Source organism: Taeniopygia guttata, chromosome 27 (genome assembly GCF_048771995.1).
Source record: "Taeniopygia guttata chromosome 27, bTaeGut7.mat, whole genome shotgun sequence".
NCBI lineage: Eukaryota > Metazoa > Chordata > Aves > Passeriformes > Estrildidae > Taeniopygia > Taeniopygia guttata.
This window is the reverse complement of record NC_133052.1, coordinates 3,890,808-3,913,243: the sequence shown is the minus strand read 5'-3', so window position 1 is coordinate 3,913,243 and position 22,436 is coordinate 3,890,808. Positions and strand designations below refer to the sequence as shown.

At 62.1% G+C, this 22,436-nt stretch overlaps 3 protein-coding genes across 3 annotated transcripts; all 3 read right to left on the bottom strand.

The window, feature by feature from the left end:
* Positions 1-5,053: 5,053 nt before the first annotated feature.
* On the bottom strand, positions 5,054-7,417 carry FAM187A (family with sequence similarity 187 member A). The gene has a single exon (XM_004177129.5). It carries the CDS (start codon positions 6,752-6,754, stop codon positions 5,510-5,512), a length of 1,245 nt encoding a protein of 414 aa, XP_004177177.4. The 5' UTR covers positions 6,755-7,417; the 3' UTR covers positions 5,054-5,509.
* Positions 7,418-7,670: 253 nt separating this feature from the next.
* KIF18B (kinesin family member 18B) lies at positions 7,671-14,131 on the bottom strand. The gene is made up of 10 exons (XM_072919026.1): positions 13,796-14,131; positions 13,012-13,409; positions 12,239-12,393; positions 11,741-11,845; positions 11,437-11,547; positions 10,687-10,884; positions 10,432-10,608; positions 9,551-9,660; positions 8,818-9,341; positions 7,671-8,494 (listed from the first exon to the last, which is right to left on the bottom strand). Exons 2-10 carry the CDS (start codon positions 13,313-13,315, stop codon positions 7,671-7,673), a joined length of 2,508 nt encoding a protein of 835 aa, XP_072775127.1. The 5' UTR covers positions 13,316-13,409; positions 13,796-14,131.
* Positions 14,132-16,013: 1,882 nt separating this feature from the next.
* C1QL1 (complement C1q like 1) lies at positions 16,014-21,940 on the bottom strand. Its single transcript, XM_030256134.4, has 2 exons — positions 21,160-21,940; positions 16,014-16,610 (listed from the first exon to the last, which is right to left on the bottom strand). The coding sequence occupies exons 1-2, from the start codon at positions 21,718-21,720 to the stop codon at positions 16,431-16,433; spliced, it is 741 nt and encodes a 246-aa protein (XP_030111994.1). The 5' UTR covers positions 21,721-21,940; the 3' UTR covers positions 16,014-16,430.
* Between the last annotated feature and the right edge of the window lie 496 nt (positions 21,941-22,436).

The following is a 22,436-nucleotide window of genomic DNA, read 5'->3' as shown; positions in this document are numbered from 1 at the left end:
TTGAGAGATGTGTGTACCAAACCCTTCAGTGTCCCTTTTGAGCTCCTCAGCTGGAACAAATTCTTACCTTTTTGTTGTTGTTTTTGGTTTGTTTTCGTTTTTTTTTAACTCGTGAAGGAAAAAATATTTTTCAAACTGATCTGGTTTTCTCCAGAAATGGCTGCTGGGGTGTTTTTAACTCCCCCTGACTCAGCACAGTTGGGAGTCAATGTTTGTGCCTGACAAAGTCATCTCAAACATCCCCCAGAGGTTGTGACAGCTCTGCAGGGTTTTGGTGGACACTTAATCCTCTGCATGGAGCAGGCTCATTTCCTTCTGAGGACGTGGCTTGAGGATTTCAGCAGAAATCCCTTGTCCAGGAGGGCCCCGAGGGTCCCAGTGATGCTCTGGCCCTTCAACCTTTTGATATGTGCAGGATCTCCAACCCACACAAAGCTGCAGCCAGTCCTGGCAGCCTCCCAGGGGCTGCAGCCTGGGGCTGTGTGAGGCAGGAGCTGGTTTGAGGGTGCAGAACCCCAGCAGATCCCTGATTCCCATTCTGGGAAGGAGATTTCTCCCACCCCACCCACTGCTGGCTGTGGGTGCTGTCCCTGCACCCCCTCCTGTCAGCTCAGTTCCTCGTGGCTGTTGGCCCTGGGGTGTATCTGTGCCCTTCTCCTGCAACATTAGGATTGGTTTGGGCTCCCAGAGGTCCCCATAACCCAGACAATCCCCAAATCCCCCAGCTCTGGCTGCAGAGAGGTGGGTGCAGGCACAGCCATGGGAGCTCAGCGTGTTTGTTAGCTTTATTCTCACCCCGAGCTGCAGCAGCGTTAGTGCATTAACTCTGTGTGGGGCAGGGACTGTGTGTGGGGCAGCCCCAGAGCTCCTGACTCCCAGTGTGACCCCCAAGTGGTGAGACTCCCCCGTCACTCCTTGGTTGCAGGTGGCACTTTGGGCTGTGAGACCCTCACGGGTGCCCCGACACCTTCCTCCTCCTCTGGACCCCTCTCCTCTCCATTTTCACCTGCATGAGATTCCCCTGCCATGGGGCTGTGGGTCACCCCTCACCATGAGCCCCCCAGCTCTGGTTTTTCCTGTGCTGGGGACATCCTGGTGGCAGTCACCCAGTGGGATCAGGACAGCCCCAGAGAAGCCACACTCAAGAGGAGAAGCCCAAAGAAAATGGATTGGGCTGGAAACCCCTGAACATGAGAGACAGCAGCCCTGGGGACACAACCTACCTCAGGGACAGGGCTGGCCTTGGGGATGTGGCAGGCTGCAGGATCTGATGTGTCCTGGGGACACAGTTGGGCTGTGGGGACACTGGGGACATTTGTCACCTTGGAGATGTTGTGGACCATGGGGACATGGGTGGCTTTGGATGTGACTGAGCCTGGGGACAGGGTTGTCTTTGGGATGCAGTTGTCACTGAGGAACACAGCTGGCCTTAGGGATGTGGCTGTCATCGAGGACATGATGATGTGATCAGTGCTGGGGACATCATCAGCCTCAGGGACATGTTCAGCCTTGGGGATATGGCCATGGCACCCTCCTCCCCCTGCCCTGGGAGCACCAAGAGATTCCCTGAGATTCCTGATCCCTCTGAACAGGGCAGAGATGGCTCAGGTGGCTTCTCCTGCCACACAGCCCCCAGAAGCCACCCCTGTTTGTGCCACCACCCCGCTCCCCTTCCCACAGGGGGGGCACAGCCCCACCTCGGATCTGCTCAGGGATGGTGATCCTGCAGGAGCAATGGGAGCATTGGGAAGAGCCTGGGGCTCTGGCAGCAGGGCTGGAGGATGGTCCCCAACCCAGCTGGACACCCCAGAGGGACCATGAGGACTTGGGCTTGGTTAGGGCATGGCCGGGGTGACGTGAGGGCGGGATGGAGCTGTCACCTGCTCTCCTCGCCCTCCAGCAGCTTGTGGTACGTGGTGATCTCAGTGTTGAGGGCCAGCTTGATGTTGAGCAGGTCCTGGTAGTCCTGCAGGTGCTGGGCCATCTCCTCCTTGAGGCTGTGGCTGTCCTCCTCCAGCTGCCCCACCGTGTCCTGGTACTGGCTGTCCCCAGGGCATCTCCACTCCCACAGCTGCCTCTGCAGGGACTCATTCTGGGGGCCACAGGGGGCTGTGACTCCTCCATGGCCACCTTCTCCAGGAGCTGGGGGCTCTCCCCAATGTCCATCTGTCTCCCACCCTCGGGACCAGCCGTTCCCCTGGTGTGGGGGTGCTCCTAGCAGGGAACCCCTGCTGCTGGCAGCTCCCTGAGGCCGTGTCCCTGCCGTCAGGTCCGGCTTGCTGGTGTCCACCTCGACGTGCTCCTGCAGCTCCTGTGGGGACAGGGGGGTCAGGGCAGCCCCCTGAGCCCCAGAGCCCAGGCCCAGAGCAGGGTTACCTCCTCGTGGACCTTGTGGAGGAAGGTGTCGGAATCTGTGGGTATTGATGATTCCGAGATTGTAGAAAGTCTCTGTCTTTCTGCCCCGTTGCCAAAGAAGAAGCCATAGTTCGTCTCAGGGGCCACTCTGACCCCTGGCTACACCCTGGACTCCATTCTGGTCCCAGGGATCACCCTGGTCCTTGTCACCGCCACGGTTCCCATCACCAGCAAGATCCTGATCACCATCCTGGGGTCCATCCTGGTCCCTGCTGCCACCAGCAGAGTCCCAGGGACACCCCTGTCACAGCAGAATGGCCACAAACTGGGGCATGGAGGGGTCCTGGGCACGGCCCAGGGAGGGGATGGGGCGTTCTGGGGACGTGGGGACAGGAGTGACACGTGGTGGCACCAGAGCGGGTGCCCCGAGAGGCAGCCAGGGTGAAGCTGGGGACAGGGGTGTCCCTGGGACTCTGCTGCAGGGACAGGGACAGGGACAGGGACTGGGGGGACAGGGACTGGGACAGAGGGACAGGGACAGGGACAGGGGGACAGGGACAGGGACAGGGACAGAGACAGGGGCAGGGACAGGGACAGGGACAGGGGGACAGGGACTGGTACAGGGGACAGGGACAGGGACAGGGGGACAGGGGGACAGGGACAGGGACAGGGACACAGACAGGGACAGGGACAGGGGGACTGGGACAGGGACAGGGACAGGGGGACAGGGGCAGGGACAGGGACAGGGACAGGGACAGGGACTGGTACAGGGGGACAGGGACAGAGGGACAGGGACAGGGACTGGGACAGGGGGACAGGGGGACAGGGATAGGGACAGGGACAGGGGGACAGGGGGACAGGGACAGTGGGACAGGAACAGGGACAGGGGGACAGGGGGACAGGGAAAGGGACAGGAACAGGGACTAGTACAGGGGGACAGGGACACAGGGACGGGGACAGGGACAGGGACAGGGGGACAGGGGGACAGGGGGACAGGGACAGTGGGACAGGGACAGGGGGACAGGGACACAGGGACGGGGACAGATCACAGGGCTGGTGGGAACACGGGTCCCTGCCTTGGGTGCTTGGGGGTCTCTGTCCCGGGGTGGGGGTGGCACACGGGTGGCAGTGATGAGGCAGAGGAGAAATACAGAACCAAACCTTTGCCCATCACTGTACAGTGTCAGGTGCCAGGGGGGCAGGGGGTTCCCCCACCCCTCACTGGGTGCCCAGACCTCCCCCAGCTCAGAAGAGGGTGCAGAGACCCCCACAGTGAAATGTAAACTTTAAGGCATTTAGAGATTTTGAGGAGCTAAGAGAAATAAGCCTTACTAGAGTTAATTAAAATAAGAATAATAAATGAGTAGGCCTTGATGAAGTTAGGAGTTAGTAGTTAACTAATAATTGATTGCTTGTCAGCACAATGTTTGGTTAGCTGGGTTTATAATGAAGAATATAGAAACTGATAAATAGCTTTTAGGAACATAAGACAATTGTGGCCTCCTCTGTTCTGAAACCAACTGAAGACAAGGAATGGGAGTTCTACCAAGAGTTCATTTGTCATACCCGCATTGAAAAGGTAGAAAGGTCAGAACGAGGAAGACTTCATTGACTTCCTCATTTTGGGACCCCTCCCCATGAAAGGGACACCGACCCATTTCAAGGGACAAACCACACATGCTGAATGGTTTTTAGAGTGATTAGCATATGAAGCGGGGAATGGGATGTACCAAAATGATGAATATGGATTTGTATTTTGAGTATTCAATACTTGTATGGATAAAAGGGCTCTGTAATCACCTGGAAGGGGCGGTGTGGATTTGGGAGCGATCCCACACGCTGCCTGGTGTCAAATAATCACACACTTTCTAATTTTAAACTGTTAGAGAGTTTTTGTCTGTCACAGTTGGATATCAATACTAGATCAATATCCATATTTTTTAAATAAATCAACAGGACCCTGTGACAGTGGGAAGCAGAGCCCAGGGGGAGTCTCTGAGGCCTCTCCCAGCCTGGGGATCTCTCTCCCCCACTGCACCTCCAGCTGAACCAACCCTCCTTTCAAGGAGTGCATGAGCACCCCAGACCATTGGACCTGGAGCCGTGTCCTCCAGCAGCTCTGCAGGAATGGGGAGACACAACAGCAACCCCAAAACACACAGCCTGAAACCGTTCTGTGCCTGCAGCAGTGCTGAGAGCACCCTGGGGACACGGGCTGGGCAGGTCCCAGGTGCCTCCTGGCTCCCAACGAGCAAACCACGGGCTGCAGAGGATGCAGGAGCAGTCCTCAGCTCCCAGCACCCCTGGCCCTCCATCTGGGGGGTGGGGGGATTATAGGGCAGTGGGGGAAGCACGTTGGGTTCTACTGGGACATTTTTAGGGATTCAGAGGCATGGAGCAATGCTGCCCAGTGGGTCTTGGTGGCTGAGCTCCCCTGGCTTGCACCAGCCCTGGGCTTGGCACCAGGCTCTGTCTGGGGGCTGAGTTTGGTGGCAAAGTCCCCAGGGAGAGTCAGGCCTGGAGCTGCCTCTGTGTGTGAGCCCCTCCTGGCTCGTGCTGGAGCTTTGGGTGGGTTTGTTGCCCGTTAAGGACCCAACCAGCTGTACCCTGCTTCATCCCTGAATGTGGGAGACACAGATTGTTTTCCATAGCTCTGTCCCTTCCTGCCTGACTTTGCTTCTCATGTCCTCACCAGGTGTTTGCTTCACTATATCTACATGGTTCAAGTGTCAGAGCATCGCTGGGACCCACAGTGCACACCCAGACAGGAGGATTTCCCTTGGGAATGCTGAAATCCTCAAGTCATATCCTCAAACAAAGGAGATGAGCCTGGAGGGCACATCCTGCTCCCTGCTGAAACCCTGCAGAGATGCCACCACCTTTGAGGGATGTGTAAGGTAACTCTGTCAGGCACAAATACCGACTCCCAGTTCTGTGCTGAGTTGGAAGAGTTAAAAAGACCTCAAAAGCAGAGGCAGTTCTGAAGAAAATTACCAGAATAATTTGGGGGAAAAAAAATTCTTTTCCCTTCAAAAGGTTGAAACTAAACATTGAAAAAAAACGTTGAAACCAAAATATATGAAAATGGTCCTCACGTTGGAAATTTCCCATGTGAGGGTGACCCAAGGTGTCCAAGTGTCCTGTGGGGGAGCTGCTATGACTTGGCCACTTTCCTGAACACCTGAGAGCTCCAGTGGGACAGGTGGATGAGGAAGAAGATGCCGATGATGATGGCAAAGCTGATGCCCACCGCCCTCATGACGAAGACCGACTCGGGGTCGGCGGGGCTGCGCTGGCGCCGGGGCTGGAAGGTGACAGTGAGCTGGAAGCCGGCCACCAGCTCGCCCTGCCGCCAGCAGAAGTAGGTGGCTTTGTCCCTCCTGCGCAGCCGCTGGAGGTGCAGGTGGTTCCCGTGGTCGATGAAGAGCCTCATGTGCTTCCTGACCCCCAGCAGGTAGCGGGAGCGGTAGAGGCGCACGGAGCCCTTGTCCCAGGCCACGGCGTGCTCCGGCCGCGCTCCCGGACACCGGATGACCAGGTCACTCCTGGGGGGCTGCCTGTGGTACTGGATGGGGACACGGGGCAGCTCGGGCTTCTCGCCCAGCTTGTAAATGATGTTGGAGATGGACTGCACGCCCTCCTCTGGGACTTCCCTCTCTGGGCAAGGGGCCAGGCAGCTCCGGATGGCCACCTCGGGGCTGCGGAGGCGGGTGAGGCGCTGGAAGGGCGCGGGCACAGCGCTGGAGCCGCAGGAGGTGACGTTGGGCAGCGCTGTGCGGTAGCGGGGCTTCAGCAGGGCGCTCTGCACGTAACACAGCCCGATGCGCCGCTGCTCGCCCCGCACCCCGCAGCGGTCACAGCCGCTCCAGTCCCAGAAGGTGGTGAAGAGGGTGAACTCCTTCCCTGCGTAGTCCTCTTGGACGTGCTGGTCCTTATCCAGGAAAGCCACAGCGATCTGCCTGCTGGGCTGCACGTCCACGTCGTAGCCGTAGAAGAAAAGCCCCTCCTTGGTGCCACACAGGTAATGGCCCGAGTCCCCGAGCTGGGCTCGGAACACGATCAGACTGAACACGCGGATGCTGAAGCGCTTCAGGAGGTCGCTGCCCGCGCGGACGTGGCTGGAGTCCACGATCACGGTGCCGTTGAAGTCTGTCAGCACCGTGGTTTCGTGGCTGTGCAGGTTCTTCTGGAAGTACCAGACCACAGAGGAGACCTCCTCGGGCTTGCACTTGCAGGGCAGCTCGAAGGTCATGTCCGCCAAGTAGGCAACGTTCTCGAATATCAGGAAGGCGGGACACGCCGTCTTCTTGAACACATCCCCTTTCTTCTCAATGGCAAAGGCCTGGAGAACATCCACCAGGGAGAGGAGTATGGTGGCTCCCAGCAGCTTCGTCCCCATCACTGCAGGTGCTCTCTAGCCCAGCAGAACTCACAGCCCAGCCAGGGATCTGCTGGAAGCATTCTGCCCTGGAGCAGCCCAGCCTCTGTCACCGTCTCTGTCCCCAGCAGCTCTGCAGCGTTGTCACCCGTGTGCCTGGCAACAACGGAGCTGGGCTGGAGCAGCGGAACCCCCAACATCTCATCATGGTTTGGGCTGGATGGGAACTTAGGGAGGATCTCTAGGGCAGGTTGACACCTTCTTGGCTGTGCCATTGGGAAGGTATTGGCTTTTGGGGCAGAGTGCTTCAATGACTGGGGCCTGTTAGAGAGGGCAAGAGAACCTTCAACCATGGACTGGCCAATGTGATGAGAGGGGCTTTAAATGGAAAGGCCTGGGGCGGGTTCCAGAGGGGCAATGTTTGTGCCATTGCGTCCTCCTGGGGGGGAGACCAGGCTGGCCCATGGAGCCTGATGTTCCTTGGCTTGAGCTGAGAATCACAGGGCAAACACCATCAGCGCTGTGTGTGGCTGTGGGGAAACCTCTCACACCCCACACGGTTTCTTGATCCCTCTCTGAAGTGCCTGGACACAAAGAGTCACAGCACGGGGAACAAACAAGAGCTGGAGATGTGAATGTGCAGTGGCAGGGCCGTGATCCCACTGCAATGACAGTGACACAGTGGGACAGCTCAGCTCAGCTGACTGTTGTCATGGATGTTGTCACGGATGGCCATGGCCATGTGTTCCCCACAACCCTCACCTACACTCAGCAGAGGGCCCAGGCCTCCCACAGCAGAGGTACCCACAGGATGATGGAGAAAGGGGATGGAGCAAGAATCATTTCCAGGCTCCCCACACCAGAGGGGAGCAGGAGAGAACAGCCACGTGTTGCCCCTTGGATTTGGGACAGAACAATTTATTAAAAGCACAGTAACTTATTTCCTAAACCCCCCCATAACCTGCAAACACACGTACAGGACTGAGCCAACAGAGGGGGCACAAAGGCGGGTTCGCAGCTGGAACCAGGGCCAGAAGGGCACGGCGGGGCAGGGGGGGATGCCCGTGGGGCTGCAGGACAGGCGGGGCAGGGATGAGCTGGGGGAGTTTGGAGCTCGGATGCTGCGAGAGGTGCTGGGGGGTGGGGGCGGGAGGGCTGCCCGGAGCTCTGGCGGTGCGGGCAGGGGGCTGGGGGTGCCTGCAGCCGCTGGTTTCGGGGTGCCAGGGCTTTGGCAGGGCTGGCGGCTGGCACAGCGCGGCCCCGGGGGCTCAGGGCAGCTCTGCGCGGGGCACCGCCAGCGCTTCTCCCGTGCTCGGGAGCCGCGGGGATTTTCTGAGTGGGAATCGCTGCTCCACTCGGGTTTTCTCTTAACCGGCCCGAGAGACATCGGCCTGGGGCTGGAGCACGGGGAGAACTCCTGGGAGCATCCCGGGTCGGGGCTGAGCTCCTGGGAGCATCCCGGGCTGGGGCTGGAGCGCGGAGAGAGCTCCTGGGAGCATCCCGGGTCGGGGCTGGAGTACGGAGAGAGCTCCTGGGAGCATCCCGGGTCGGGGCTGGAGCGCGGAGAGAGCTCCTGGGAGCATCCCGGCTCGGGGCTGGAGCGCGGAGAGAGCTCCTGGGAGCATCCCGGCTCGGGGCTGGAGCACCGAGAGAGCTCCTGGGAGCATCCCGGGTTGGGGCTGGAGTGCGGAGAGAGCTCCTGGGAGCATCCCGGGTCGGGGCTGGGCACAGCGGGATCTGGCACGGTGACAGGAGCCTCGGCTAAAAGAGCAGAGGAGAAACAGAGTCACTTCCCTGTCTGCAGGTCGGGAGCGCTCGGAGCCCCCGGAGCAGCCCCAGTGCCCCCAGCCCATTTCAGCCCTGCCCTCCCAGCCCAGTGCAGCCCTTTGCTGCACCAAAGCGCCTCCAGCCCGAGCAGAAGAGGCACCACAGACGTGGGGACACGCCCGTTCCTCTGCCCCGTGCCACCGCGGCCGGGAGCTGTGTCCCACCGAGACACAGAAGAGGGGACAATCCCCACTGTCCCCATCCCAAATCCTCACCGGCACAGCTCAGCTGCATTCCTGGGGCTGGGGCATCCTCACTGGGCTCTGCAGGGCTACAGGGAGGTGCAGCTTCCTCCAGCTCTGCGGACTCCTCCAGCCCTGTGGACTCCTCCAGTCCTCTGGACTCCTCCAGCCCTGTGGAACCCTCCAGTCCTGTGGAAACCTCCAACCCTGTGGACTCCTCCAGCCCTGTGGAAACCTCCAGCCCTGTGGACTCCTCCAGCCCTGTGGAAACCTCCAGCCCTGTGGACTCCTCCAGTTCTCTGGACTCCTCCAGCTCTGTGGACTCCTCCAGCCCTGTGGAAACCTCCAGTCCGGTGGACTCCTCCAGATCTGTGGACTCCTCCAGCCCTGTGGGAACCTCCAGCTCTGAGGACTCCTCCAGCCCTGTGGACTCCTCCAGCCCTGTGGACTCCTCCAGCCCTGTGGGAACCTCCAGTCTGGTGGACTCCTCCAGTTCTCTGGACTCCTCCAGACCTCTGGACTCCTCCAGCCCTGTGGACTCCTCCAGTGCCAGGACCTTCACTTCCTTTGTCTTTGCAGTAATTTCATCAGGGCAGAGGCTGTGGGTAGAGTTTTGGGGTTAGAGAGTCAAACTTGGAACATGGGACATTCCCAAGCTGTAAATCTCTTTCTGGAGAGCCTGAGCTGCGAGGTGTGTGTGCACCAGGGACAGGCCAGCACCTCCAAGCACAGCCCTGCTCCCACATCCATCCCGACCATGGACAACCCAGTCTGCCCAGGCTGAGAAGAGGCACAGAAGGACACTCACTTCTCTTCCTGGTCCTGCAGGTCCTGCAGAAAGGGACTTGGTGTCCTCACCTGGCACTGCAGATTGGGCAGGGAGGCTCTTCTGGAGCTGCAGGGAGACATCCCGGTGCCCTGCAGGGATTGGGATGAGACAGTGGTGAAACACGATGGGGGCTGGAGCAGGGCTGGTGTGGGAATCCAGGGCTTCCCTCTGGCTGCCCTGGCAGGGGTCAGGAGCCCCCCTGGACAGAGCCCCCAGAGACAATGTCTGTGATCTCTGCCCATGGAAAAGAGTTTTCAATCTTACAGGGTGAATTACCAGCTCTGAGTGTTTGATATCAGTAATAATTAAGTGTGACACGGGTGCAAAAGTAAAATTTTAGGTTTCTAGATTAGGGGTTCAGAGGGGACAAGATGGAGGAATTGGGTGTGCCTTGTCCTTTTCCTCCTTCTTCATGCCCTCCATGTTTCACTGTGGTGTTGGCATTTTTCTACTGGTTTAGGCTGGGGACACACTGGATAGATATTGGCACATTATTGTAAATATAGTACATGTAGTTTCTGGTATTTAATGTTTGTACCATCCCACTGAGGGCAGAGCCCCACACGCTGCCCTGCAGGACAGAGCTGCGGCAGGGCAGCAGAACATGTTAGAGATAAACAGAATAAACACCCTTGAAACAGCACAGACCAATTATGGCTTCTGCTTTGGCAACGGGGCTGACAGACAGAGACTTTCTACAATCTCAGAATCACCAATACCCACAGATTCCGACATCCAGCGGCACCCCCGGGCTGGGAGATTCTCGGGGGGTACGGGAGGCACCCAGAAGCGCAGCCCCGAGCCCCGGCAGCCCCGAGCCCCGGCAGCCCCGAGCCCCGGCAGCCCCTCCCGGTGCTCACCGGGCGCAGGACGCGGCGGGCGCGGCTGGCGAAGCGCAGCGTGCCGTGGGTGTCGCGGCCGGCGGGCGCGGAGGGGCTCACGGCCGCGATCACGGCGGTGCGGCAGCTGCCACCCAGCGAGTCCTTCAGCAGCAGAGTCAGTTTGCTGTCCCGGAACGGCACATGGCTCTGCCCGCCCTGCCGGGACACCGGGCTCAGCTCCGGGCACCCTCCAGAGCTGCCCAGACACCGAGTACCACCGGACCCGGGACTCACCTTGGCTCCAGCCAGAGCACGGATGACGCTTTTGAGGGCCAGCAGCGAGCGGTTGATGCTGGTGCCCTCCCAGAGCCCCTCTCCCCGGCCCGTGCTGGCCCAGGCTCCCTCCGAGCCCGCCAGGTCGATGAAGCTCAGCTTGGCCACGCGTGGGTCCCCGGCGAGGCCACCAGTGGGGTCACAAAGCTTCACCTGGATCTGTGAGGACAGAGGGGCTGAGACTGGATCCACACAGATGCTCAGGGCTCTGTGTTTCAGGGCAAGAGGCAGGGAATGCTGTGGAGAGATGAGGCAGGAGGAGGGGAGGAACACAGCCAAACACCCGGTGATGACACGAGGAACAGAGCCAGGGAAGGGATCTGGCAGGGAGGGACAGCTATGGGGACAATCAGCATCTCCCACACTTGATGACAGAGAGACAGAGAGGGGTATGGCTGGGCAGATCCTCAGAGGGACTGGAAAAGCCTGCAGACACCTGTGCTGCTGCCCCAGGAGCAGCGAGGGGCACGGCTGAAGTGACAATGACAGAGCCCTGGCAGCCCTGACAGCCCCGACAATTCGGGCAAGGAGCTGAAATCCACTGGCAGCTCTGCAGCCAGCCAGCAGCAAGCACACAAACAGAGCCCTGGGGAGCAGCACTGCCAGCTCAGGCCCGAGGGGACAGCCTGGGGACCTTGGTGCTGGCACAGCTGGGCAGGTGTGCTTCCCTGCAGCAGCACTGGCAGCGAGCCCGGGGCCGGCAGCCCTCACCTGGAAGATGGCGTGGGAGCGGGAGGAGGCGGCGTTGGCCTTGGTGGGCCTCTGTGCTCGGTTTTTATTGCCTTTGGCCAACATGTCCAGGAGCTGCTCTGGTGATGTGGGCTGGGGGAGAACGGGCAGGGGTTGGATCAGCTCCTGGGCAGGGCACCGGGCACCCCGAGGCCACCTCTGCTGCCAGCCAGGAGCCAGGAGGCAGCTGGGACATCCCCACCCCGTGTCCCCAGGACTCCCAGCCTCTCCCAGCACTGGTGCAGATGAGTTTGTCCCAGCCCTTGTGCCTTTCTTGTGCCCACACCTGGTGGAAGGAGAGACCCTGAACCACAGCTCCTTTGCCAGGCTGCTCCCAGACATTCAGCGGGCCCTGGGGCTGCAGGAGGTCGTAGACACGTTCTTTGTACACCTGGAGCAGGAAAATGAGGTCAGGCTGAGGTTTTACTCTTTGGGAGGGAGCTGGGAGAAGAGCTGGGTGCCCCTGACCCCACCTCTGGGACCTCATTGCACCGGGAGCAGCTGATGGGGCTCAGAAGGCAGGGCCAGCTCCCAGAGCTTTGCTGGGCAGCTCCCCCAGCCCTGCTCCTTCCAGCCTCACTGCTCTGTGGAGCACAGCAAGGAGAGAAAACCCCCAGCTCCAGCTGGCAGAAAGCAGCAGCAGAAGTTCACTCCACCAGGCCGCCCTCCCAACCCCAGCACAGCAGGGGACACTGCAGGGACCATGAATGTGGCTCTGGATCAACCCCAAATCTCCTCCTTGGGGACCCTGAGACAGGAGGGGACATGCTGGGCCACAGCAAACCTGCTGGTAGGAGACGAGGACCTCACAGCTCTTGTCCTTCATGGCCTCGAGCCTCTTGTACAGCTCCAGCGTGGCGAGGTGCACGATGCCAGGGGTGCTCTTGGAGCCCATCATGGTGTGGGTCTTCCCCACCCCCGAAGCACCGTAGGCAAACACTGGGAGGAGAAGGGGGGGATGGTGAAATGATCGATCAGTACTCACCTGGGACAGCAGAAGGTTGGGTCCTGGCAGGGGAGAGGAGAGGGGAGGAGAGGGGAGGAGAGGAGAGGAGAGGACAGGACAGGACAGGACAGGACAGGACAGGACAGGAGATTCCCACACAGATAAGACATGAGGTAAAACTCATAAGTTTCCCTGCTAATCAGGGCAATTTTTCTCCCTGGTTTCAGCCTCTCTAATGCAGCAGGGACAGAAAGAATCTCCAGAGGAGCGCTGCTCCCATGCTCAGGTCACCTCCGACCCTCTCCCCACGAGGCATTTCGGCTTCCTCTCTTTTACCCCCATCTTCCAGCACCTCCTTTGGAGCTCTCATCAGGGTGGGACACAGTGACCTGGAGCTCCTGCCCAGCCTCACATCTACACAACACCCACATCCATCCTCTGCACCCCATCTCCCAGTGCCCAGCACTGCTGGAACCAACACGCTTCAGGCTGTGTGGCTTTGGGATGCTGTTGTGCCACCTCATTCCCATTCAGATTAAATTCAGGGCTCTGCTGAGCCCTCCAGCCTGGGAGAGGATGGGCCAGGAGCCCCTGCAAGGATCGGGACTTACCGGAGCAGTTGTGGCCAGCCAGGAGGGTTTCCAGCAGAGGGAGCGTGGTGTGCTGGAACACCTCCTGCTGCGTGGCCCTCTGGTCAAAAACGTGGTCGAATTCAAATTGGAGGTTTTTGCGGGGGCTCCCGGGGCAGCGGGTGAGTGGCGTGGTGCTGCCGGTGGTGTCGGTGATGCCGGTGCTGCCGGTGCCACCGGGCTCCTCGGTGCTCAGCAGCACCGTGTGCTCGTTCAGGACGTGCAGGACCGTGGGTGCCCCTCGCTCCCGGGGGCTGGGGGGTCTCACACGCAGCACCACGGCCATGGAGCCCTCCTGGGGAGGGGGTTCTGCCCCACAGCAGGCAGCTGGGGCTGGGGCACCGGGCTGCTCGGTCCGATGGTCTGGGTCCTCATGTGGTCTGGGGGGGAAGGTTCAGCTGGGGGAGAGATATCCGCGGGGTCTGCGCCCACCCCTCCCTGTGCCAATCTTAGTGTCCCTTTGGAGCTCCCCGTGAGCCTGAACCCCCTTCAGGCTCCCACAGCCTCTCCCAAAACCTCTCTTCGGTCTCTCTGGATCCCAGACAACTCTACAAACCCCTTTATGCTCCTACTGCTCCCCTGGACCCTCCCCAAAGACCCTAAATCCCTTTGAGACACATCCTCCTCCCACAGCCTCCCCAAGGATCCCACCATTCCCTTCCAGCCCCCTCAGCCCCAGAGCCTCTCTCAGACCCTGTCACCCCTTTGGTCCCCTCCCCTGCAGGTCCCCGTGTCCCTGTTCCACCCCTCCCTCAGCAGAACTGACCCAGCGAGCGCGTCCCCCGCGGGGACGGCAGCACCCACGCGTGGGGTCGGTATTGCCGTGCGAGGGGACGAGGCACAGCCTCGTCACCGGGAATGGCCTTTGCAAACGGCCCCGCCGGGAGCGGAGCAGCGAGCGGAGCAGCGAGCGGAGCAGCGAGCGGAGCGCACCGGGAGGGACGGAGCGAGCCCGTTGTCACCGGCGCTCGGGGTTCCACCGGTGCCCGGCAGCCGTGGAACGTTGTCACTCGTTCTCTGGGATTGTCCCCGCGCGGGTGCAGCCCCTTCCTTTGGCTTTATTCATCGTGTTCTCCTGGTCCCGCTTCTCCAGCTTGTCCAGGTCCCCCTGGGTGTCACCTGCACCGCAGCTTCGTGTCACCTTTGTGGACACGCTGAGTGAGGGACTGCAGAGCCCCGGTGCCACCAGAGCCCTGGGGACACCCTGGTGACAGCCCCCAGCCCTGTGGGTGCACCCCGCCAGCTCCTCACCCCCACAGCCGCCGTGTCCCCCCAGCCCAGGGATGAGATGTCCTGTGGGACCGTGCGCTGGATTTTTGATGGGGATGAAGGAAGCTCCAGCCAGAGGGTGCAGCTGTGGATTAGTGTCTGGGGATGTTGTTTTGTCACAGTTTGGGGTGTGTAATGAGGGTCCCTGGTGTTGAGGACCACATTTAGTGCAGAAAGCTTGTGGGGCAGTGCCCTGGGAGCTGCAGGGTGAGCTCTGTGGGGAAAATCAGCAAAGCCCCCGGCAAGGACCTGCAGTGCCAGGCAGGTAAGTGCTGCAGCTCCATAAAATTCCTTAAAGGAAGCAGATCTGGGACTGCTCTCTGCGAGTGCTGGGGCTGAGCTGGAGAGGAAATCAGCAGCAGCTGTGGGATGGGGTGTAGGGGAGCCTCGGGGCACTGCTGATGGCCTCAGCCCCACCAGGGCCACGCTGGGGTGGGAATGCAGCCGCCAGAGCAGCTCCAGGATGGATGACACAGAACTTTCCTGAAGAGTTTCTGACCTAGATGGAACTTCAGGTCACCTTCCTTCTCCAAACACCCAACTGCCAGCACCAGGTGACTGACCCTGTATGTCAATAGGTAGGGATGATCAAACCTTTTTCGTGATTTTATATTGATAATCCTTTCTGGCCTATGGCAACTCTGTTGACCTTAATTTTGTTGTTTGGTACCTGCAATAATAATGTGTATCAGGGCAGTGTTAAACCCCTTGAAACTTTTCCTTTGAGTATATTAGCAGGAATGCCCTGTTAAAATCAAATTATTACAATCCCGGCTGTACCGTGTGCTGGTTCTGTGTTTTGTGCTCGGTGCTAACAGCGTCCCCTCAGGCCCGCTCAGCCCCTCACACCTCCCCACTGGGCCTGCACCTCCTCTGCGGTCCCAGAACACTCGCACAGGCACTGAATTTCCTACAAGGTACTGCACATCGCCCCGGTCCCGGTCCCGGTCCCGGTCCCGGTCTCGGTCTCGGTCTCGGTCCCGGTCCCGGTCCGACCCCGGCCCCGGTCCCGCCGCTCTGGGCGGGCTCCTGCCCCTGCGCCGCCTTTAAACTGCCCGCGAAACCCCGCCCTTCTTCCTGATTGGCTTCGCCCCTCTTTCCAGGCTCCCATTGGCTGCGTGTCGCGTGATGCCTCATGGGGGTTGTAGTCCTGAGCCCCGCGCGATGCGCCATGGGAGTTGCAGTTTCGTCGGCGCCTGCGCCCCCTGGCGGCGGGCGGCGGAGCGGGGGGGGGGGCCCGGGGGTCCCGGAGGGTACCGGGGGGTACCGGGGGGTCCCGGGGGGTCTTAGAAGGTCCCGGGGGTCCCGGGGGTCCCGGAGGGTCCCGGGGGGTCTCGGGGATCTCAGAGGTACCGGGGGTCCCGGGGGGTCTTAGAAGGTCCCGGGGGTCCTGGGGGTCCCGGGGGATCCCGGGGGGTCTTGGGAGGTCCCGGGTTCCCGGGGTCCCGGGGGGTCTTGGAAGGTCCCGGGGGTCCCGGGGGGTGCCCGAGGGTCCCAGTGGCGCTGTGTGGCCTGATCGTGTCCCTCCCCGAGCAGTGGCAATGCCGTGTCCCTCAGGGGACACCCCCTCGTGTGTCACCTGGGCTTTGGGGACAGTCCCGTGTGAGGGTGGCGCTGATTTGATACAGCAAAGCGGGGTCGGGGTGGGAGCTGGCGGGGCAGAAAGACCCTGTCCCCAAGGTGGGGACACTGGGGACACACACAGCAGACGGGGAGAGATCACAGCTCTGCTTTACCATGTTGTCACCCGGCGGAGGGGGACAGGACACGGCTCCCCCCGGCCCGGTGCGGACACCGGGAGCCCCCCGAGCCCCCCGAGCCCCGGGGCGGCACAAGGGGGGCACAGCCGGGCATGGGGGGGCCGTGGGGCAGCACGGGGGGCACCCCCAGCCTCTTGCCGCCCCCAAACCTCTGCAGCCCTCGATTGGGAAAAGGGGGGCTCGGGGCACGAAGGGAGCGCGGGGAGGAGGATCCGTGGGCTGGACCGCGGTGGGGTGAAGTGGGGCCGGGCAGGAGCGAGGGGAGATGGGGGGCAGAAGGGACAGAACCACGGCCCGGGGATGCCGTGGGGCTGGGGGGTCACTGGGGGGGTGCCGGGTGGGTGCGGGGGGTGCCGGTGCAGCGCTCCGCGCTCAGTCCGAGTAGATGATGAAGCCGGAGAAGGTGCTGTACTTGTTGTTGTTGCCTCCGTGGGCTTTGCCCCCGTCCAGCTTGATGAACACCTCGTCCCCCGCGTCCAGGTGCAGGATGACGCTGTTGCTGGCGTAGTCGTAGTTCTGGTCGGCGTCCTGCGCGATGGCGCTGGCCCGGACCTGCCCAGGGGACAGCGACACCGGCTCAGGGCACGTCTCGGTCCGCCGAGCCCACGGGACACGCGGGTCCCGCCGAGCACAATCAGATCCACCCGCCCCGGGGTAGCGTGGGGTGCCCCGGGTCCCCCGGCGTGGGTGAGCGGGTCCCGGGTGGAACAGACACGGGACCGCGGTTTTGGGTTTGGTGGCACCGTGGAACAGACACGGGACCGCGGTTTTGGGTTTGGTGGCACCGTGGAACAGACACGGGACCGCGGTTTTGGGTTTGGTGGCACCGTGGAACAGACACGGGACCGCGGTTTTGGGTTTGGTGGCACCGTGGGACACACACGGACCGCGGTTTTGGGTTTGGTGGCACCGTGGGACAGACACAGGACCCCATCTCTGGGTCTGGGTACAGGACCCCAGCTCAGACACAGGACCCCATCTCTGGGTCTGGGTATAGGACCATGCCGGGGACACAGGACCCCATCTCTGGGTCTGGATTCAGGACCCCAGCTCAGACATAGGACCCCATTTCTGGGTTTGGATTCAGGACCATGCCAGGGACACAGGACCCCATCTCTGGGTCTGGATTTAGGACCATGCCTGGGACACAGGACCATGCCTGGGACACAGGACCCCATCTCTGGGTCTGGATTCAGGACCCCAGCTCAGACACAGGACCCCATCCTTGGTTTTGGATACAGGACCATGCCAGGGACACAGGACCCCATCTCCAAACCGAACCACAGAACCCGGCGCACCCCTCAGCGCTCCCCGGGAGCTGCGCAGGGACCGTGAGCGTGTGACAGGGGCAGGATGCTCCCCAGAAAGGTTTCCTGGGTGCGGCAGAGCCAGAGGAGCCGTCAGCGGCCGGAGAAGCGCTCCCGCGGCTGGAGCTGCAGAATTCTTTGGGTAATCAAATCTCTGCGGCGCCTCGCGGGGAGATCGCGGCGCTGGGTGACAGTGACAAGGCGGCTGCTGAAATCCCAAGTGAAATGCAGAAGCGCTGCTGTGCCGGGAGAAGGTGCCGCTAATTACAACCGACGAGAATCGGCTCTTAATTGGCTTGTGCGGGGCGGGCAGGCAGCGGGGTCCCGGAGCGCCGGGAGAAGCAGGGCTGTCCCCACGCAGTGCTGTCCTTTGTCCCCAGGACAGGTCCCCAAGGGGCCACTCCTGCCACCAGCAACACTCACCCTGTTAAAAGTCACCCTTGTGTCTACCCTGCCACCGCGAGGGTCCCCATTCCAATAGGGGACCCTAAATCCCAGCCAGCCACTGCCCCCAATCTCCAGTGGACGCTGCCTCTCCTGAGGAAGAGGAGTGAAGGAGGAAGACGTGAGGAAGGAAGGAGAGCCGGGAAGAGCCATTCGGCTCCCCCCATCGTCCCCCCCGGCACCGCCGGAGCTGCCCGGTGCCATCCGTCTTCCCTCGTTAGGAGCCGCCAGCCCTCGCTAACCGGGGAAGATAAATGGCAGCGCTGGGCCCGGCCTGAGCCGCTCCAGGCACCGCAGTGGCACAGCGGTGGCACTGCCACCACGGCCCCCGCCATGGCCTCACCCCCTTGTCCTGTTCTGTGCCTCAGTTTCCCCATGGCACGGCTGGGAGCCCTGGGGGTGGCGTGGCCTCAGCTGCAGCTGCTCTCCCTGACCCCAGTGACAATGCTGGGGGTGTCCCCAGTGCTGGGGACACTCTGGAGTTGTCCCCAAGGTGCTGCACCCAGGAGCTCTCAGGCAGACAGGGGACAGCAGGGTGCTGCCATGTGCAGTGACACCTCGGGGACACCAGGGCCCAGCACCCCTGAGGCGTGGCAGAACCGCAGCAGCTCCTCAGGGTGCTCGGGCACAGCTCTGGGTGCCCTCCCAGCACCCCTGGGCACACCTCTGGGTGCCCTCCCAGCCCCCCCGGGCAGAGCAGCAGGTGCCCCCCAGAGCCCTTGGGTGCATCAGCAGATCCCCCCCCCCCACCAGCCCCCCAGACAGGGCAGTGGGAGCCCCCAGGACCCCCAGCATGTCCTTGTGTACCCTTAGGGACTGTCCCCAACAGTCCCCTGGGGCTGTGACCCTCCCTGAGCTGCCCCAAAACCAGCCAGTACCAGCCCTGTCCGTCTGTCCGTCCATCCATCCATCCATCCATCAATCCGTCCCTCTGTCCGTCCACCTCCCCCCTCCCACTGCCCTCGCCTCATCTACGGGCTAATACAAATAATAATTAATGCTAATTAACCAGCAGCAGCTCCCCTGGCTCTCATTAACTCCAGCCCCGACCCAACGGTGATGGGCAGCCCCCCAAATCGGCAGCACCCAGGGGATTTTTGGGGGCACCCAGGGGATTTTTGGGGGCCAGGGGGGGGTCCCCCCAACTTCTGACTCGCTCTGAACCTGCCAGGATCGACCTTTACCTGCCAGGAACCCCACACCATGCCAGGGACGGGGGATTTTGGCAGTAACCCCCTAAACAACCCCATTTTTTAATTATTTGGGCCATTGAGGGGGATCTTCTTTATAGGTATCAATGCGGTGATGCCTTGTTAGTAATTAACAAGCGCTTAATTAAGTTGCATCGCCCGCCCGAGCGCAGCTCCTCTTGACAAGGGGCTCCATAGCTGCTGGAAATTCATCCAGGAATGGCGATGCTCGGCAGAGCTGGGGGGACAGCAAGGTTTGGGGTGGTCCCCAAAAAGATTTTGGGGGAGGCAAAAGGGTTGAGGTGAGTTTTGGGGCGCTCAGTCCGGAGTTACACGGATGCTGTTGGGAGAAAGAGCCAGAAATGCCAAGCGGCGCTGGCATCCCCTAAAATCCAATGTTGGAGGGCAGGGGAGGACAAAATAATCCAAATAAAAGGCAATTCGAACTGTTTGGATGGAGAAAAAGCTGCCGAGCGGCTCCTGCTCGGAGCTGGTCCTGCCGTGGAAACTCATTTTTGGGTTAATTCGGGGTCTGGGGTGCCAGAGGAAACGAGAGCAGCGTGGATGGATCCCGAGGAATGCCAACTGCGGTGGCACCCGGGGGTGACAAACATCGTGTCCCCACACGGCGTGGGAAAGGGGCACCCCAAATTCCTGGGTTCCAGCGGGATGATGTCGCAGGGATGTGGGAGAGGGGACGGGAAGGATGGAGCCACCCTCGGGGTGTTTGTCCCCGCGCTGTCCCCGCGGTGTCCCCGCGGCTCTCCTGAGCCACCAGCGGCTCCGGGCTGGGCGTGCAGCCCCCCAAAAGCGGGGCAGGACTGTCCCCCTCGAGCCACCGCGGACACTGTCCCTGCCCTGTCCCCGCGGGGACAATGGCATGGCCGGGGAGGGCGGGGGACACCCTGGGGACGCCCCAAGGCACCCCAAAGAACATCTCCGTGGCCAAGGGAAGAGCTGAGGGAACGCCTGGGGACGTGCCAGGGTGGATGGTGACTGTCCCCAGCGCTAGGAGAGGGACAGGGCAGCGTCTGGGAGTGGGAGGAGGAGGATGGGACACCCCAGGGGTGCACCCGGAGCCCTGCGCTGTCCCTGGGAGAAGGACAGGGCACCCCAGGGTGCTCCTTCAGGATGGGGAGCAGGGCAGAGCACATCCAGAGCCTGTCATTGCCACTGGGAGGAGGATGGAGCGTCCTGGGGATGCAGCTCCAGAGATGGCAGCAGGACAGGGCACCCCAGGGGTGCACCCCGAGTCCATCATGTCGCTGTGAGGAGAACGGGGCACCCTGGGGTTACACCTCTGTGCCCAGGAAAAGGATGTGGCACCTTGGAAATGCACCCAAATCCCATCACTGTCACCGAGAGAGGCACAGAACATCCTGGGGACACATCCCGAGGGATAGGAAAAGGACAGGGCATCCTGGGAGTGCACACAGAGCCCATCGTCAGCACTTAGAGAAAGATAAAGCACCCAGGGGTGCATGGCAGTGTCTGGGAGAAGGATGTGGCATGCCAGGGATGAACCCAGAGCCCATCATCGCCACTGGGAGAAGGATGGGACACCCTGGGGATGCATCTCTGGGGCTGGGAAAAGGATGGGACCCCTGGAGAAGCACCCAGAGCAAATAATCAGCACTGGGAGAGGGATGTGGCACCCTGGGGATGCATCTCTGGGGCTGGGAAAAGGATGGGGCCCCTGGGGAAGCACCCAGAGCAAATAATCAGCACTGGGAGAGGGATGTGGCACCCTGGGGATGCATCTCTGGGGCTGGGAAAGGGATGGGGCCCCTGGGGAAGCATCCAGAGCCCGGAATCAGCACTGGGAGAGGGATGTGGCACCCTGGGGATGCATCTCAGGGGCTGGGAAAAGGATGGGGCCCCTGGGGAAGCACCCAGAGCCCGGAATCAGCACTGGGAGAGGGATGTGGCACCCTGGGGGCGCATCCAGGAGAAGAACGGAGCCCCAGGAGTGCATCTCTGGGGCGGGAAAGGGACGGAGCCCCTGGGGAAGCACCCGCGGTCCATCAGCAGCACAAAGAGGATGTGACAACCTGGGGGTGCATCCCTGCGGCCAGGACAAGCACCCACAGCCCTTCTCCCGTGCTTGGGGACAGCAGAGCCCCCGGTCCCGCGGAGGGAACCGGGGTGGGCAGCCCTTACCTGCCCGTTCTTGCAGAGGTCGGCCCACATGCTGGTGCCGTCGCCGCCGCGCATGAGGACGTGGTAGGTGAAGAAGTAGGTGCCGGGGATGGCGCAGGTGAACTTGCCCGAGGTGGCGTCGTAGCTGTTGCCCAGGTTGGTGACCACGTCGTCGAACTTGAGGACCTCGTAGCCCTCGTGGGGGTTTTTGAGGCCGGCGTAGAAGGCGACCCGCGGCACCGTGCTGTAGGTGGCCGCGCTCACCGCGCCCGTAGCCCCCGGTCCCGGTAATCCCGGCGGTCCCGGTCTTCCCGCTTCACCCCGCGCCCCCACCGGCCCCGGCGGTCCCGGTTCTCCGGGCGGTCCCGGTGGTCCCGGTTTGCCCGGTCTCCCCGGTTTGCCTTGGGGACCTTGCACCAGGGTGGAGGGCGGCGGGAGGGGGCCGCGCTCGGCCGGTTGCGGGGCGGCGGCGGGGCCGTAGGGCTCGCAGACCATGCGGCAAGTACCCAGCATCTCGTAGCGGCCGTCGGTACCGGCGGAGCTCACCAGCACCGGGATGAGCACCACCAGCACCAGAACCATCACCACCCCCGCCGCGGCCGCCAGCAAAGTTTTGCGGCCCAGGCTGAGCCGCCGCCCGGCCGGGGCTCGCTGGCGCCCGGGGGAGGGAATGGTGCCGGCGGGGGGCAGCAGGGCGGCGGCGGCGGGGGGGTTCGGGCCGGCGGCGGCGGCGGCTCCGCTGCGCTCCGCTGCGCTCCGGTGCGCCCCGCGCCGCTCGGGCCACGCCCACCCCGCCGGGCCACGCCCACAGCCACGCCCACCCACGCGAGACACGCCCCCGTGTGTGATAACCACGCCCACGGACACGCCCCCGCCCACCCGTGACACCCCACCCCACCCGAGGGAGGGAAACTGAGGCAGGGATGTGGGTCCGGCCCCGGCTGCCCCACTGACCCCCCTCCTCCAATCCCCCCGTGACCGCACCCCCCTGTCCCCACGCCACACCCCGAGTGTCCCCGTGGAGCTGCGGACAGCCCTGTCACCTGTGTCCCCACCCAAAAACACGCACGTGGGATGGTCCCCGCGGCCACTCGCTGCCTCAGTGTCCCCTCCCACGAGGGACCACGCTTTGGGACAACCCACGTAGCCAAGCGCCCATCGCGCTCAGCCGTGGGGCCGTGGGATGGGATGTCACCGCCGTGACAACGGGGCGCCCGCAGGTGCCACCGCCGGGCTCGTGGCACCGGGACACGCGGCTGTGCCCGCTCTGTCGCCTGCCATCTCCATCAGCCTCGGCG